General features: G+C 41.0%; 1 protein-coding gene across 1 annotated transcript in view; it reads right to left on the bottom strand.

Moving 5' to 3' along the window:
• Positions 1–16,215, bottom strand: part of LOC135558526 (3',5'-cyclic-AMP phosphodiesterase 4D-like) — a 79,185-nt gene extending 62,970 nt beyond the window's left edge. Inside the window, exon 1 of the mRNA XM_064992389.1 lies at positions 15,133–16,215. Coding sequence (XP_064848461.1) covers positions 15,133–15,209 — 77 coding nt within the window. The 5' untranslated portion in view covers positions 15,210–16,215. The remainder of the gene's footprint in view (positions 1–15,132) is intronic.
• Positions 16,216–17,645: the final 1,430 nt, after the last annotated feature.

Below are 17,645 nucleotides of genomic sequence, written 5' to 3'. Positions count from 1 at the left end.
CTTTTAGGAGGAGGATTTGCATAGTCCTATAGGATATAGCCTACCTTTTAGGAGGAGGATTTGCATGCAGAGAAATACATGGGTAATCCATACTTTGGAAAATTAAAACGTGCAATGTTCTCTCACCATAGTAGCCTAACCTATGTGCGCATTGTTCCTTTTCCTTTTCAATTCTGATTATATTTTTTGATTTACACTTCAACTCACGTTGGTTGATCGCCCTCCTCTTCTTTTCATTATCAATATTTCTTTACAGACACAGTGGTAAACTACAGCCTAATCATATTTAGGTTAATTTCATATTCAAGTTATATATATATTCAACTGCCACGTGATTCTCCACCTATGTAGGCAGCCTTTTCTATTTCAATGAGACCACTAGGGTTGCACATTTTGGGGAATATTCAGATGTGGAAACTTTCCGTGGGAATTAACAGGAATATATGCACATTAATAATGATACCATTTAAATGTAGATTTTTTGCATTGGATATATTTACCTTATCATAAGGAGACAGAAACATAAACCATTTACCTTATCATATGGAGACAGAAACATAAACCATTTACCTTATCATATGGAGACATAAACATAAACCATTTACCTTATCATATGGAGACAGAAACATAAACCATTTACCTTATCATATGGAGACAGAAACATAAACCTTTTACCTTATCATAAGGAGGCAATTGCAAATGATTAAACCCTTCCAACAGAAATTTAAAAAACAATTTAGTAATGATTTGGACTTTAATTAAATGAATTGACTCTTCACATGGGATGAATTCACTGAACAACAAAAGAAAGGGAATATTGAATGATCCCCAATGATCCATCGCATCTCCCAAAAAACGTTTTCACCGTACATCTGTAAAATGATAGTCTAGAAACTAAAGCTTTGTTTGGAATCAATCCTCAAGGTGTTTTTTCACATATCTCTTCATTGATATATCGTTCGTGGAAGCTTGCTTTCCTCTCTGAATCCCATGGAAAAATACTGGCAGCTGACTTTTGCGCACCAATTTAGTTAAAGAAAGGTTAAAATAAGAATTGTAATCAAAACTTACCAGAAAGCATGTAGTCCTTGGCTCAAACAGGACACCGGGCGGACACCTGGTAAATGTGGTCTCTTATGGTCAATCTTCCAATGATCTGCCTACAAATACGTCACAATGCTGCAGACACCTTGGGGAAACGACAGAAAGAGGGTTGACTCACTCCTCTCGCATTCACAGCCATATAAGGAGACAATGGAAAACAGAGATTTAAAAATCCTGCTCATTTCCTGGATGCTGACGTCAAATGTGGTTTCATCTTGATGTTTTGCCTGAAGCTCACGTTAAGACTAATGGGGACTTGGACAGAAAATATCTATTTGTTTAGATTCTGGACAGAATTCAGAACATGGGCCATTCTTACAGTGTTCTCCCAGAGTCAGAACTTTAGACACATGGGCTTAACATCTTATTAGCTACATATCTCCCTGGCATATTACATAATTTATGCAGCAGCATACAATACATATTTGGATTCACCTTGTTGTGCTGTGCTCACTTGAACAGGAAGGTGGTGCGGCGGGCCTTTGTGGGCAAATTTTGTCATCAAAGTATAGCATTGTCTGGATTTATGGTGCTATCTGTGGAAAAAAATTATATGCATAGTCGGAGAGCATCTTTTTGTGACAAAATATCTTGTTTAAAACAGAAAAGAGCCCCATAATCCCAGATTTGGGACCACACAGTTTTTCATCCAAAAATTGTTGAAAATAGCGTTTATTTCCAATGGCCGATGAGCACCGACTTGATTCCTAAGATTTTGAAAGTATGATGTTGACATGATCAGTCCAATCAAAGCTACTGTACATATAACGTGATTTGAAGTCATTTTACCTGTGGCCAAGCATCAATGTAACACTATGGTAGTGGCTAGAAAATGGCGGTGACATAGTGTCCTCATGAGTGACAGAACACAGAGTCAATCACGGCGCAACGCTCCGTATTTTCTGCTGGCTTGCCCCACCGCCACAGAAAGCACTGAGCTAGGTTGAAACACCTGCATTTTGGAGCTGCCTTACTCAAGAAAACATCCACTACTTCTCTCTACCTCCCCTACTATATGTATGCAGATGTATTAACTCAATGATATATATATTTGACATTGTCTGCAAACTGAGACACGTATTAATGCTAAAATAACATGAAAAACATGTAAGCCCCAAATTATTATTTTTTTGCAAAAATGTGTGGCTCAAATTGAATGACGAATTGCCACTGCTAGGCACACTTGAACTGCCTAACTAGGAGAGGTAGGCTACTGAAGTTGATGCAGTGAATTATGACTGTGTGAATAATGTGAAAAATATGTGCTTTAAATACAATAGGTAGGCTTAACACAGAAAAAGCCATAGCATCTGTTGGACAATAATAAATGCATTGATATTAATTGGAAGGTTGGTTATCCTCCCACAATGTATGGAATAAATGTCAAGTTATGTACAGTATCACTAGCTTTATTTTAGGATTAAGGGTATACTGTGCAACTGTTATAAGGATAACTGAATTATCATGGATCTAGTCCAGTCTCATCACCATTTTAACATATTTAATAATCTCTTACCTAATTTGATGACTGTGAACATTTTTGCTGACTTTTTGTTGTTCTAAATAGAGATGGCTTGAAGGGTCATGGGTCATATTAGATTGTGCAGAAATCCAGGAAATGTGCTTTAGATGCTCCAAAATATGTGAGGACCCTCATACACCCTGCCAAGTTATGTCCCCCTCTGCAAATAGCACTGCTGGGTGACTTAAACAGTTGTATATCAATAATATATAATATAATAATACTCTTAGTAATTTTTTTATTTTCAATGTACAAAATGTAGAATTTATGAGAATAGAAAGTTTCATAACTTTTGTGAAACATCAAAGCACAGTTGAAAAATAGCAAATAGAATTTAAACCTGGATTGTGTTCAGAGATAGATGGGATGGTGTGAGTGGAGCTGAAGGATGGGACTGGATGGTGTTCAGAGATAGATGGGATGGGGTGAGTGGAGCTGAAGGATGGGACTGGATGGTGTTCAGAGATAGATGGGATGGGGTGAGTGGAGCTGAAGGATGGGACTGGATGGTGTTCAGAGATAGATGGGATGGGTGAGTGGAGCTGAAGGATGGGACTGGATGGTGTTCAGAGATAGATGGGATGGGGTGAGTGGAGCTGAAGGATGGGACTGGATGGTGTTCAGAGATAGATGGGATGGGGTGAGTGGAGCTGAAGGATGGGACTGGATGGTGTTCAGAGATAGATGGGATGGGGTGAGTGGAGCTGAAGGATGGGACTGGATGGTGTTCAGAGATAGATGGGATGGGGTGAGTGGAGCTGAAGGATGGGACTAAAAACAATCAAAAGACAACTATTGTAAAATATACTATACTATAAAAAATAAAATATATATAGTATGTATAAGCCGGAAATAGAAGCCTAAAGTGTTGTTGTCCATTAGTTAACTCCAATTAGGGGAGGGATGGTATGGTTAGGGGAAAATAATAAAGGAAATTATATTTAAAAATATATATATATACAGTTCCAGTCAAAGGTTTGTCCACACCTACTCGTTCAAGGGGTTTTCTTAATTTTGACTATTTTCTACATTGTGGAATAATAGTGAAGACATCAAAACTATGAAATAACAGATATGAAATCATGTAGTAACATGTAGTTAGATCTTTCAAATTAGCCACCCTTTGCCTTGATGACAGCTTTGCACACTCTAGGCATTCTCTCAACCAGCTTCACATGGAATGTTTTTCCAACAGTCTTCAATGAGTTCCCACATATGCTGAGCACTTGTTGGCTGCTTTTCCTTCACTCTGCAGCCCAACTCATCCCAAACCACCTCCATTGTGTTGAGGTCAGGTGATTGTGGAGGCCAGGTCATCTGATGCAGCACTCCGTCACTCTCCTTCCTGGTCAAATAGCCCTTTCACAGCCTGGTGGTGTGTTGGGTCATTGTCCTGTTGAAAACAAATGATAGTCCCACTAAGCGGGGATGGCGTATCACTGCAGAATGCAGAATGCTGTGGTAGCCGTGCTGGTTAAGTGTGCTTTGAATTCCAAATAAATCACAGTGTCACCAGCAAAGCACCCCCACACCATCCCACCTCCTGCTCTATGCTTCACGGTGGGTACCACACATGTGGAGATCATCCGTTCCCCTACTACGCGTCTCACAAAGACACAGCGGTTGGAACAAAAAATCTCAAATTTGGACTCATCAGACCAAAGGACAGATTTCCACCAGTCTAATGTTCATTGCTCATGTTTTTGGCCCCTTGCAAGTCTCTTCTTCTTATTGGTGTCCTTTAGTAAGTGTTTCTTTGCAGAAATTCAACCACAAAAGCCTGATTCATGCAGTCTCCTCTGAACAGTTGATGTTGAGCTGTGTCTGTTACTTGAACTCTGTTATCTTCTGTATACCACCCCTACCTTGTCACAACACAACTGATTGGCATAATCGCATTAAGAAGGAAAGACATTTCACAATTTAACTTTTAACAAGGCACACCTGTTAATTGAAATGCATTCCAGGTGGCTACCTCATGAAGCAGGTTGAGAGAATGCCAAGAGTGAGCAAAGCTTTCATCAAGGCAAAAGGTGGCTACTTTGAAGATTCTCAAATGTAAAATATATTTTGATTTGTTTAACAATTTCTTGGTTACTATATGATTCCAAATGTGTTAATTCATAGTTTTGATGTCTTCACTATTACTCTACAATGTAGAAAATAGTCAAAATTAATAAAAACACTTGAACGAGTAGGTGTGTCCAAACTTTTGAATGGGACTGTCTGCCCCCCCAACCCCCACCACACGTCTAAAACCAAAGTTGCGCACCTGTGACCAGCATATGACATAATGAAATAAACTCTGCAAAAAAATAAATATCTTCTCACTGTCACCTGCATTTATTTTCAGCTAACTTAACATGTGTAAATATTTGCATGAACATAACTAGATTCAACAGATGAGACATGAACTAAACAAGTTCCACAGACATGTGACTAACAGAAATTTAATAATGTGTCCCTGAACAAAGGGGGGGTCGAAATCAAAAGTAACAGTAAGTATCTGGTGTGATGTTCGGATGTACCGATCCTGTGCAGGTGTTGTTACACGTGGTCTGCCACTGCGAGGACGATCAGCTGTCCGTCCTGTCTCCCTGTAGCACTGCCTTAGGAGTCTCACAGTATGGACATTGCAATGTATTGTCCTGGCCACATCTGCAGTCCTCATGCCTCCTTGCAGCATGCCTAAAGCACGTTCATGCAGATGAGCAGGGACCCTGGACATCTTTCTTTGTTGTTTTTCAGAGTCAGTAGAAAGGCCTCTTTACTCTCCTAAATTTTCATAACTGACCTTAATTGCCTACCGTCTGTAAGCTGTTAGTGTCTTAACGACCGTTCCACAGGTGCATGTTCATTAATTGTTTATGGTTCATTGAAAAAGCTTGGGAAACCCTTTACAATGAAGATCTGTGAAGTTATTTGGATTTTTATCTTTGAACGACAGGGTCCTGAAAAAGGGACTTTTCTTTCTTTGCTGGGTTTAGAACCATGAATAACTGTTATTATCATGAAAAACTATAAATAATACCATTAATAACACTTATTCTCATGAACAACTATGACATAATACCATGTATTGTTGTTGAATAACTTGTGCAAATCTCTCTCACAAAGTTAATCTACAAAGATTACACCAATTTAGATTTGCCTAATCCCCACATGAACTCCACTTTGGAAGGGTTTGTGGCTTGACGTGTGTTGAGACAAATCTGGTCATATTATGGGTGTGCTTTCGGTTGTCTGTGGGCTAGATCTCTGTTCTGTTCTGTTGTCTGTGCGTTAGATCTCTGTTCTGTTGTCTGTGCGCTAGATCTCGGTCTTTGATCTGCTCATATGGTTGTGACATAAGCACAGCTGGAGGCCTTTGAATGATTTAGCTTGGAGGTAAAATGGTTCAGACAGATCAAAAGACAAAACCACTAAAGCTCAGCCAGCATATTTTTATACTTTAGAGTATTTTTCTCAGTTAACTCGTGGTATAGGAGTGACTGTTTTTTTGTTGTTTGCAAACCAGCATCAATATGATTTAAAGAGGCATGTAACTACACACAGACATAACTCATTAACATGTTACATGTAGGTCAGCACATGCAGATGCAGTTACATAGACCTTAGTTTACTGTTTCATAAATATACCAAAAAACCTTACACCAAATGGGGTAAGCACTCCGTAACCACATAACTTTCTAGATTGTTACAGGCACAGGAGGCTGCTGATGGGAGGAGGATGGATCATAATAATGGTTGAAATGGAGTGAATGGAATGGTATCAACCAGATGGAAACCATGTGTTTGATGTGTTCAATACCATTCCATGTACTCCAAATCAGCCATTACAATGAGCCCATGTGGTATTTCTCCAAAAAGTATGATCTTTGTCCCCATGTGCAGTTGCAAACCTTAGTCTGGCTTTTTTTAATGCCGGTTTTGGAGCAGTGGCTTCTTCCTTGCTGAGCGGCCATTCAGGTTATGTCGAAATAGGACTCAGTTTTACTGTGGATATAGATATTTTTGTACCTGTTTCCTCCAGCATCTTCACAAGGTCCTTTGCTGTTGTTCTAGGATTGATTTGCACTTTTCGCACCAAAGTACATTCATCTCTAGGAGACAGAATGAGTCTCCTTCCTGAGCGGTATGACGGCTGTTTATGCTTGCATACAATTGTTTGTACAGATGAACGTGGTTCTGTCAGGCATTTGTAAATTGCTCTCAAGGATGAACCAGACTTGTGGAGGTTAACCATTTTTTTTTCTGAGGTCTTGGCTGATTTCTTTTGATTTTCCCATGATGTCAAGCGAAGAGGCACTGAGTTTGAAGGTAGGCCTTGAAATACATCCACAGGTACACCTCCAACTGACCCAAATGATGTCAACTAGCTTATCAAAGCTTCTAAAGCCATGACATCATTTTCTGGAATTTTCCAAGCTGTTAAGGCACAGCTGTAAGCTGTAAAGGCACAGTCATCTTAGTGTATGTAAACTTCTGACCCACTGGAATTGTGATACAGTGAATTCTAAGTGAAATAATCTGTAAACAATTGTTGGAAAAATGACTTGTGTCATGCACAAAGTAGATGTCCTAACCGACTTGCCAAAACTATAGTTTGTTAACAAGAAATTTGTGGAGTGGTTGAAAAATGAGTTTTAATGATCCTAGCCTAAGTGTATGTAAACTTCCGACTTCAACTATATGTGTGCATGTGTGTAAGCATTTCACTGTTGTATTCAGCACGTGACCAATAAAAATGTATTTGATATATAGTCTTGTTGATTTGATGGTCTTTAAACGTTTAAGTTGAAATGGTGCTGGGATAGCGGAGGCGATGTCTGTTGTCTTTTCGGTTAACTTGAGGTAACTCCGTGGTTTTAAATCGGTAGTTGTTTAGTAAACTGTCAAACATGAACTTGCTTGACCATGCTGCAGGTCATATATCTGTTTGTTACATGCAATATTTGCTTTGTGGACCTCACCAGACAGATGTTGCTCTGCAGTTTTTGGACAAAACATGTGTAGTTGAATTTATTCTACCGCTATGTGACTCTTGTATTTTTGTTGTCATGGCCTTATTGTATATCACGGTGGCGTATGATCACCCACACACCACTATTGCTGTGTTTGTGTGTGTTGAAGTGGCCCATACTCTTACAGAATCATGGCGTGACTGATCATCGTGACTCTGCTTGGATGCGGCACATCAACCACAACAAAAGACATCAATGGACACTGGCTGTGCCATCGATCTCCCGGCCCCGGCGCCCTCAGGCTGGGACACCCAGAACACCAAAACTCACCACAGCTTAATTACAAAACGCACCACAGCCAAACTAAAAAACGCACCATAGTGAAACTTCAAAACACACCACTGCTACAGGTGTCAGATCTTAATTTGATCACTATTTTGTTGCAGAATTGTTTTCTCCTGTGCATCAGGAAATTCAAATGAGCCTTGTGATTTAGATACATTCATTGAAAACCTGCAATTATTTTTATCTCTCCTTGCCCCTAAACTATAACCTACTGTAGGCTATCCTACAAAAGCTAATTACAAACATTGGCATATAATATCAGATGCAGGGGCGCAACTTTGGTTTAAGAAGTGGGGGCATTATTATTTATTTTATACAGTTGAAGAAACACTCCAAGCACATGACGCGAGCGGTGTGGTCAGCCTATAATACCCTGACGACACTGCTTGTGCGCGAGCATTGCAAAATAAATTTAGGAAGCTGCAAGTCCTGCATCTCCCATCTCCTCATTGGTTTATAGAAGCAGGTACCCACGTGCTCCTCATTGGTTATACCCACGTGGGTGATTGAAAGATGAACTGTTGTCTTAGATGACAATCACCATACAAATTAAACTATGAAAAAGCCTGGAAGAAGGAGAGATGACTAGAAACGATTCGGATTACTATTTTTATGTGTGGATTAATTGTCGGAGTAGAGGACCTTGTGCATTTCAGGTAAAATAACAACCTGCTGTTTATATTCCAGGACAAATTAGCTAGCAACAGCAAGCTAGCTAAATAGGACAAAGTAGCTAGCAAGTGCAAGCTAATTAGCTAAATTGCTATAAATGTTTAATGCTTTTCGACCTGTCCCCAAATTAATGTCATTGGTTCAGAGTTTGTTTTGATATAACCTGCGTGTTGTAATCGTGTATGGTGTAGGGGGACAAAATAAATTTAAGCAATATGGCGCACGCGTGTTAGGCATCCTTTTCTTCAGTGTTTACCATCATTGAATCTACAAGTAATTTTGCATGCCGAACAACCCCAGGCAATATCAGTAACCTAGTGGTCTAACTGCGCACTGTGCCCAGCTTCGCACACCGACCATCGCATGGTAGGATGCATGCTCCTGGTCTTGCACATCTGCACCGCACCTTCACAAATGTTTAAGTGATATTAGGCTTTATTAGTTGAGTGACAACCTATGTCATATGCTAGGTTATTGTTATTTATTCACTGGTAAAATTGTAACAGTGTTTTAGAGAAAATAAAAGTAAGCTACTGGAGACAACTCTATATATATACTATAAAAAAATATATTATTTTGATTGTTCAGGTTCACCATCAGCAATAGTTTTGGTAGTTTTACTTTAAACAATCACTGAACATGGCCATTTTTTCATATACAGGGTAAAGTTGATAATTTCATACTGAGGACAGCATTCACTTTTGTGAGGCGCACTGCATGGCTGAAGGGAAAGGAGAAGAGATCACTCTGTGTAAACTTCCAAACGGTTAAAACAATTTGATTTTGAGGTGGGGGTGAAATCCAACGTTGTGCTAGATATTAATTCATTGGCTATGTCATGGCTCATTTTAAAATTATAAATATTGATACATTACTAGCTCAAACACTTAACCTGCAAAAATGACAACTTAATTAGTGGGTGATGGTGATTTATAAACTGGGTGGTTCGAGCCCTGAATGCTGATTGGCTGACAGCCATGGTGTATCAGAAGGTCTACCAGAGGTATGACAACGTTTATTTTTTACGGCACTAATTATGTTGGCAACCAGTTTATAATAGCAATAAGGCACCTCAGGGGTTTGTGATATGGGACAACGGCTATTTAAATATACCATGGGCTGTGGGTTGTGTCCAGGCACTCCGCGATGCATCGTGACTAAGAACAGCACTTAGCCGTGGTATATTGGCCATATACCACACCTCCTCGGGCCTTATTGCTTAATTTAAAACCAAAGTGGGGGGACAACAAAACACCGGCTATATTGCCCCCCTCCACCCTAATCTGATGGTGCAGGTATAGGGTGGTAGATATCTAGTCTCTTTTATGGCTCAACTCAGGTGTCTACATAGTACATCCACCTTACATCTTTTATGCAGCACAGACAGATGCAAATTTTAATTTAGAATGGAAAATGAATATGTTTATTCAACAAATATTAGTGGATCGAATTGTATCATATCAAGCCGAATCACATCAATTCAGTCTCTAATCTAACCGAATCTCACAGAATCGTTTCAAAACATGACTAGATGGGTGAGGCCATGATTGGACCTTGGAGGGCAAAGGCCCACCCACTTGGCAGCCAGGCCCACCCACTGGGGAGCCATTCCCAGCCAATCAGAATGAGTCTTTTCCCACAAAATGGCTTCATGACAGACAGAAATACTCCTCAGATGTTTATGCATTTGAGCCAAAGACAATTTTGTTGAGCTAAGACACTTTTCTTTGATGTTTAAATTTACAGACTATTCATTTTACTTCTTGAAACCATTTAAATAAATGCAAATAACTTGTGGGCCTATTGTCGGCTATAGCCTAGCTAAATTAATTGATCAATGAACAATCCAGTGGTGGAACTCCTCCACTCATTCAGTGTGTGAATCAAAAGTGAAAGGGCAAAATTGCAATGTATTCGGGGATTAAACGTCCTGAAGTTTTTAATTTCAACCTCAAAATCTCTGACTTGAATCAGGATAGAGTTTATTTTCTATTTCTTTGTTTGTTTTCTCTATCAATGGTGGAATCAGTTAGCATAGCATCTATTGTTGCTTTACATGTCAGTTAGCATAGTATCTGTTGTCACTTTATATTTCAGTTAGCATAGCATCTATTGCTGCTTTAATTTCAGTTAGCATAGCATCTATTGTCGCTTTATATTTCAGTTAGCATAGCATCTATTGTTGCTTTATATTTCAGTTACCATAGCATCTATTGCTGCTTTAATTTCAGTTAGCATAGCATCTATTGTCGCTTTATATTTCAGTTAGCATAGCATCTATTGTTGCTTTATATTTCAGTTACGATAGCATCTATTGTTGCTCGATAGGTCTGTGCATGCTCTATGAATCAATTCAGCCTACTTTTTAATGTATTATTGATCTGGTTTTCTGTTGGACGTGCACTCACAATACAATTGTTATTTGTCCAATTATTTATTATTTCTTAAAGGTGTGGGCCAGTTCCACTCCCTTCATATTTTTTTTTAGCTTTTATTGAAGAGATACTTTTGGTCATGCAGTGTATGTGGACACCTGCTCATCGAACATCTCACCATTAATATGGAGTTGGTCCTCCCTTTGCTACTATAACAGCCTCCACTCTTCTGGGAAGGCTTTCCACTAGATGTTGGAACATTGCTGAAAAGACTTGCTTCCAATCTGCCACAAGAGCATTAGTGAGATTGGGCACTGATGTTGGGCGATTAGGCCTGGCTTGGAGTCAGCGTTCCAATTCATCCCCAAGGTGGTCGATGTGGTTGAGGTCAGGGCTCTGTGCAGGCCAGTCAAGTTCTTCCACACCAATCTCAACAAACCATTTCTGCATGGACCTCGCTTTGTGCACATGGGCATTGTCATGCTGAAACAGGAAAGGGGCTTCCACAAACTGTTGGAAGCACAGATCGGCCGAGAATGTCAGTGTATGATGTAGCAGTTATCTACTGCTGGTCTTTAATTATTTGTTATTCTTATCTTTTACCTTATTTTCAAAGGTATTTTCTTAAAACTCCATTGTTGGTTAAGGGCTTTTAAGTAAGCATATCACTGTAATGTCTACTACACCTGTTGTATTCGGTGCATGTGACAAAAAAAAATGATTTGATTTTAGCGTTAAGATATCCCTTCACTGGAACTAAGGGGCCTAGTCCGAACCATGCAAACAGCCCCAGACCATTATCCCCCTCCACCAAACTACAGTTGGCACTATGCGTTGGGGCAGCTAGCGTTATCCTGGCATCCACCAAACCCAGATTCGTCAAACGGACTGCCAGATGGGGAAGCATGATTCATCACTCCAGAGAACGCATTTCCACTGCTCCAGTCCAATGGCGGTGATCTTTACACCACTCCAGCCGACGCTTAGCTTTGCACATGGTGATCTTAGGCTTGTGTGCGGCAGCTTGGCCATTGAAGCCCATTTCATAAAGCTCCTGACGAAAAGTTATTGTGCTGATGTTGCTTCCAGAGGCAGTTTGGAACTCAGTAGTGAGTGTTGCAACCGAGGACAGAAGTTTTTTACATGCTGTGCGCTTCAGCACTTGTCGGTCCCTTTTTGTGAGCTTCTGTGGCCTACCACTTCGCGGCTGAGCCGTTGATGCTCCTAAATGTTTCTACTTCACAATAACAGCACTTACAGTTGACCGAGGCAGCTCTAGTAGGGCACAAATTTGACAAACTGACTTGTTGGAAAGGTGGCATCCTATGACGGTGCCACAATGAAAGTCACTGAGCTCTTCAGTAAGGCTATTTTACTGCCAATTTTTGTCTATGGAGATTGCATGGATGTGTGCTTGATTTTATACACCTGTCAGCAATGGGTGAGGCTAAAATAGCCAAATACACTAATTTGAAGGGGTGTCCACCAGACCCCTTGACTTTTTCCACATTTTGTTACGTTACAGCCATATTCTAAAATTAATTAAATTGTTTTTTCCCCTAATCAATCTACACACAATAACCCATAATAATAAAGCAAAAACAGGTTTTTAGATTTTTTTGCAAATAAGTACTCAGTACTTTGTTGAAGCACCTTTGACAGCGATTACTGCCTCCATTCTTCTTGGGTATGACGCTACAAGCTTGGCACACCTGTATTTGGGGAGTTTCTCCCATTCCTCTCTGCAGATCCTCTCAAGCTCTGTCAGGTTGGATGGAGAGAGTTGCTGCACAGCTATTTTCAAGTCTTTCCAGACATGTTCTATTGGGTTGAAGTCCGGTCTCTGGCTGGGCTACTTAAGGACATTCAGAGACTTGCCCCAAAGCCACTCCTGCGTTGTCTTGGCTGTGTGATTAGGGCCGTTGTCTTGTTTAGAAGGTGAACCTTAGCCCCAGTTGGAGGTCCTGATCACTCTGAAGCAGGTTTTCATCAAGGATCTCTCTGTACTTTGCTCCGTTCATCTTTGCATCGATCCTGACTAGTCTCCCAGTCCCTGACGCTTTCTGAAAAACATCCCCACAGCATGATGCTGCCACCCCCATGCTTCACTGTAGGGATGGTGCCAGGTTTCCTCCAGAGGTGACGCTTGGCATTCAGGCAAAAGAGTTCAGTCTTGGCTTCATCAGACCAGAGAATCTTGTTTCTAATGGTCTGGGAGTCTTTAGGTGACTTTAGGCAAACTCCAAGTGGGCTGTCATGTGCCTTTTACTGAGGAGTGACTTCCGTCTGGCCACTCTAACTTAAAGGCCTGATTAGTGGAGTGCTGCAGAGATGGTTGTCCTTACGGAAGGTTCTCCCATCTCCACAGAGGAACTCTAGTGCTTTGTCAGAGTGACCATCAGGTTCTTGGTCACCGTCCTGACCAAGGCCCTTCCCATAATAAAATGTGGAGAAAGTAAGGAGTCTGAATACTTTCTGAAGGCACTGTACGGTGTAGTAAAGATGGGGAAGGGGGAGTCAACGGGCAATAGGCCGGATTCTAACCCATGCTGACTGACATATGTGTGCCGGGTTTAGCGGCTGTAACCGCTGGACAACACAGGCACTGAGGCCTCCAATAATGTATTGTGCCTGTTTCTTGCCATAAACTTATAATAAAACAATTGATCTAAAAGAAAGTATTTTCCCTAACAAAGAATACATCTACCCCCTAAAAATACAAATATGTCCATTTTATTATAATTCACATAAGAATTCACACAAGACGCACTGTAGCCTTTACGTAGCCTACATAGGCTATGCATTTTATACAAACACCGCTTCCAGCTGCCCTCTGGCGCCGATTCTAAATATTTCTTCAGATATTCAAATCCTCCTGCTGCAGGATTATTTTCCTCCTGCAACGAAGCGCGTCAAATGTAAGATCCGACATCTGTAAACTACAAAATGCACCAAGACAAAACTAATAAATACACCTCAATGAAACTATAAAGCAGAGCACAGCCTGACTGCAAAGTGGACCACAACCTAACTGCAAAGTGGACCACAACCTAACTGCAAAGTGGACCACAGCCTAACTGCAAAGTGGACCACAACCTAACTGCAAAGTGGACCACAACCTAACTGCAAAGTGGACCACAGCCTAACTGCAAAGTGGACCACAGCCTAACTGCAAAGCAGACCACATTCTATCTGCAAAGCGGACCACAGTCTAACTGCAAAGCGGACCACATTTTATCTGCAAAGCGGACCACAGTCTAACTGCAAAGCGGACCACAGTCTAACTGCAAAGCGGACCACATTTTATCTGCAAAGCGGACCACAGTCTAACTGCAAAGCAGACCACATTCTATCTGCAAAGTGGACCACAGTCTAACTGCAAAGCAGACCACAGTCTAACTGCAAAGCAGACCACAGTCTAACTGCAAAGCGGACCACAGTCTAACTGCAAAGCGGACCACAGTCTAACTGCAAAGCGGACCACAGCGTAACTGCAAAGCAGACCACAACCAAATGACAAAATGCACCGCAACCAAATGACACAACACACTATGGACCTATTATATAGCACACTGCAGTGCCATCACAGGACATAAAAAAGAAAAAGAAAACGCACAACACTCAAATACATCATAAAAACATTAAAAACTTTAGTTGTAAAAATATATGATGATTTTGAGGAAAAGCACAACATTATGAAAGTTTACTATCCACTCCATAAGAAACCCTTTTGTATAACCAACAACAGGTAGACAACACATAAACAAATCATTAGAAAAGCCATTGATTACAATTAATGATGTCTTTCTGGTTTAAGATGTTACAATTGATATTGTGAAGTGTATATGATCAACAACTCATAACTTCATAGAGCAGTGATTCTCAAACTCGGTCCTCAGGACCCCAAGGTGTTTTTTCCCTGGCACTACACAGCTGATTAAATGATCACAGCTTAATAATGAGTTGGTTATTTGAATCAGCTGTGTAGTGTTAGGGGGGAAAAACCTTGGGGTCCTGAGGACCGAGTTTGGGAAACACTAAAACAGAGTATATGAAGTATAGAATGTATACAGTAAAGACACATACTGTATAGTTGTGTCAGCATGTAACTCATCACAATAAATGGCTTACAGTACAGAACTGTACATACCCAATGCATGAGTGCCTTCGAGAGGAGGGGTTGCTATGGACAGCCTTCCTGGGGAAGCGAGAGTCTTTGTTCATCATTGTGGTGGCTATTTCACAGAGATGTAACAGCCTTCAGATGACAGGGGATGAACAGAATGGAATGCAACATCTCTGTAGACTAAGACTTCTCCAGCTTGTCTGAAATGACCATTCTTTCTAAGGTGAACGTCCAATGTTTCTTGGTACTGTTCGGTCACAACCTAAGCATGGTACACCTTGTGAGAACAATCAGTCCACAAAAGCCGAACAAAGTGAAATCTACTGCGTCTAGTAGAGACACAAGTACGATGCATTCAAGTTCAGCGCTGTCAGTAACAGGTCTTCATGCAAACATTTGGGCTGGTGTGTGTTCATACAATTCCAAAGAAGAAAAAAAGTTTTATGAGAAAGTAGTGACCTTCATTGAAAAGCAGTTCCAGAGATCAGAAAGTATGCCCGATTCAGCCGCTAAGGTTCTACAGCATCTGGTCCCTGCATTGGGGATATGTCCGTGTGTTTGAAAAAACTGATGAAGTTCACCCAACTCTGTGTAAACCCACCTAAAAAGGCAAAGAGTGATGCCTGTTAGGAGCCCACCTCAGAAAGCATATCAGTTTACCAACTAGGAGACGGGGGCCAAGTCATACCAAATTAAATTGCGGCTCATATCAGCTGTCAGCGGAGATCTGGCGCTAATTCCTTGCTTGTTTTCTTTTCTGCTCACGAGCAAGGAGTCTTCCTCGAATTCCTAAATAGGAAACAGCGGACTTAATCTTCCCAATGATCGGAGGACTGACGGGGGAAAAGAATCCTCCAAAAAGGAGCCAAACTTTTCTCTTTTTCCAAAAGCCTTAAAACGTGATACAGCGCAGTTCTAGAGCCTAGGAGTTGCTTCTTTCTTTGTTCAAATGAAGGCTCGAACCACTTTATCCCCAGTGGGGAAAAAAGAGAGAGAGAAGGGGAAAAATCTGGTTTTATAATCCCATCAGATGCTCCCTGGAGTGTGTAGTCTCCTCAACCGTCCATATCGGACTCTCCTCTCTTCTCTCCTGAGACTGCTGGGACTTAACTCTGGCCTGGAGAAAAAAAACAACAACACTAACTCCACAGAGAGAGAGAATAGAGAGAATAGAGAGAGAGAGAGAGAGAGAGAGAATAGAGAGAGAGAACAGAGAGAGAGAATAGAGAGAGAGGGTCATAAGATGAGAATTTGAAGCAGCCTGAATGGTACTGGGGGCTGGGTGGTACTGCTGAAGCCTACAGGGACTCAGCCAGTGAAGGGGGGAGGGGGGCAGGAAGAGTGGGCTCTTGTCTATATCCAGATGCAGGGTTCCAGTGCAGTCCCCAGATGGTTGTCCTGCGAATAAGAATGCCTCATCTGCTACCATATAGCTCCGCTACAGGACTGACCGGCTTCCAAACCAGGCAGCAACTCACCCCGGTCTGTAGCTCAATAAAACTGTGTGTTGTTAAAAATCCAATAGATAACGAGGGGGGGGGGGGGGGGGGTTCATGGACATGGAGTACTGTCTGAGCGATTAAATTAACACCTTCCCTAAAATGGAGTTGTTAGCTTCTAGTGTCCTTGGTTTGGCCAGTGTGAACGGTGTTAGATGTGACCATAACTTCATATGTGTTCATCTCTCCCCTCTTCATATGCCCTTCAATATGCCCTTGTTTGTGAGTCCTCAAGTTATTCATATTAAAACAGGCTAATATTGTTTATGCTCATGTATACTCTGCGGCGCAGTAAAATCATTTTCACATGAAACTAATATATCCTGCTGTTGGTTTGCAGCCAAGGACGCTATATACAAATAGTATGGAGGCTATATATACATACTGTATCAAGAGCTTGAGGCTTTGAGGTTCTATCTGCAAAAAGATGATTCTGAGATAATTGGCTTGAATGGTGTATTCTTTTGAACTTATGAATTGGTTTATTGGTAGAGAACAATGATTAGAAACAAGGATATGTCAATTACAACAACAACAAAAAATGAGAGTCACTAAGAACTGAAGTCATGGAAATACATCAAGCTAACAGTCCAAGCACAAGACAGAGGCAAAAATATGTATCTACAGTAAGTAACATAGCAGCCTCTGGTGGAAATTAGAGGCATTACATTGTTTCATTTTCTGTCCAATTTCTAAAACAGGTGACGCTTTAGATCCATAACATGATTCAAATATTGTCCCTTATGTTGTTCATAACCGCAACACGATGCACAGAAAAGCGCTACAAAACCTTGCACAACAGACCCAGAGCCTTGCTTTTTTATAAACAGACTAGTGGGCTAATGTTGTTTTCAAGACAAACGTCTGGTGACCAGGACCCAGAATGAAAACTTTACCCCAAAACAAAGGGTGGCCTGAGCACAATCCGTGTGAAAAGGAGAAGGAGGTGGGTGTTGTCCCTGTGCCATGTCTGTTGAGGGTCATTCAGACGGTAAATCAATTGCAGGAGAGTACAATCACTTGGAGGCACTTGAGAGT

Source organism: Oncorhynchus masou, chromosome 17 (assembly GCF_036934945.1).
Source record: "Oncorhynchus masou masou isolate Uvic2021 chromosome 17, UVic_Omas_1.1, whole genome shotgun sequence".
Taxonomy (NCBI): Eukaryota; Metazoa; Chordata; class Actinopteri; order Salmoniformes; family Salmonidae; genus Oncorhynchus; species Oncorhynchus masou.
Note: the sequence above shows the minus strand (reverse complement) of the source record. Positions and strands in the feature narration are given on the sequence as shown.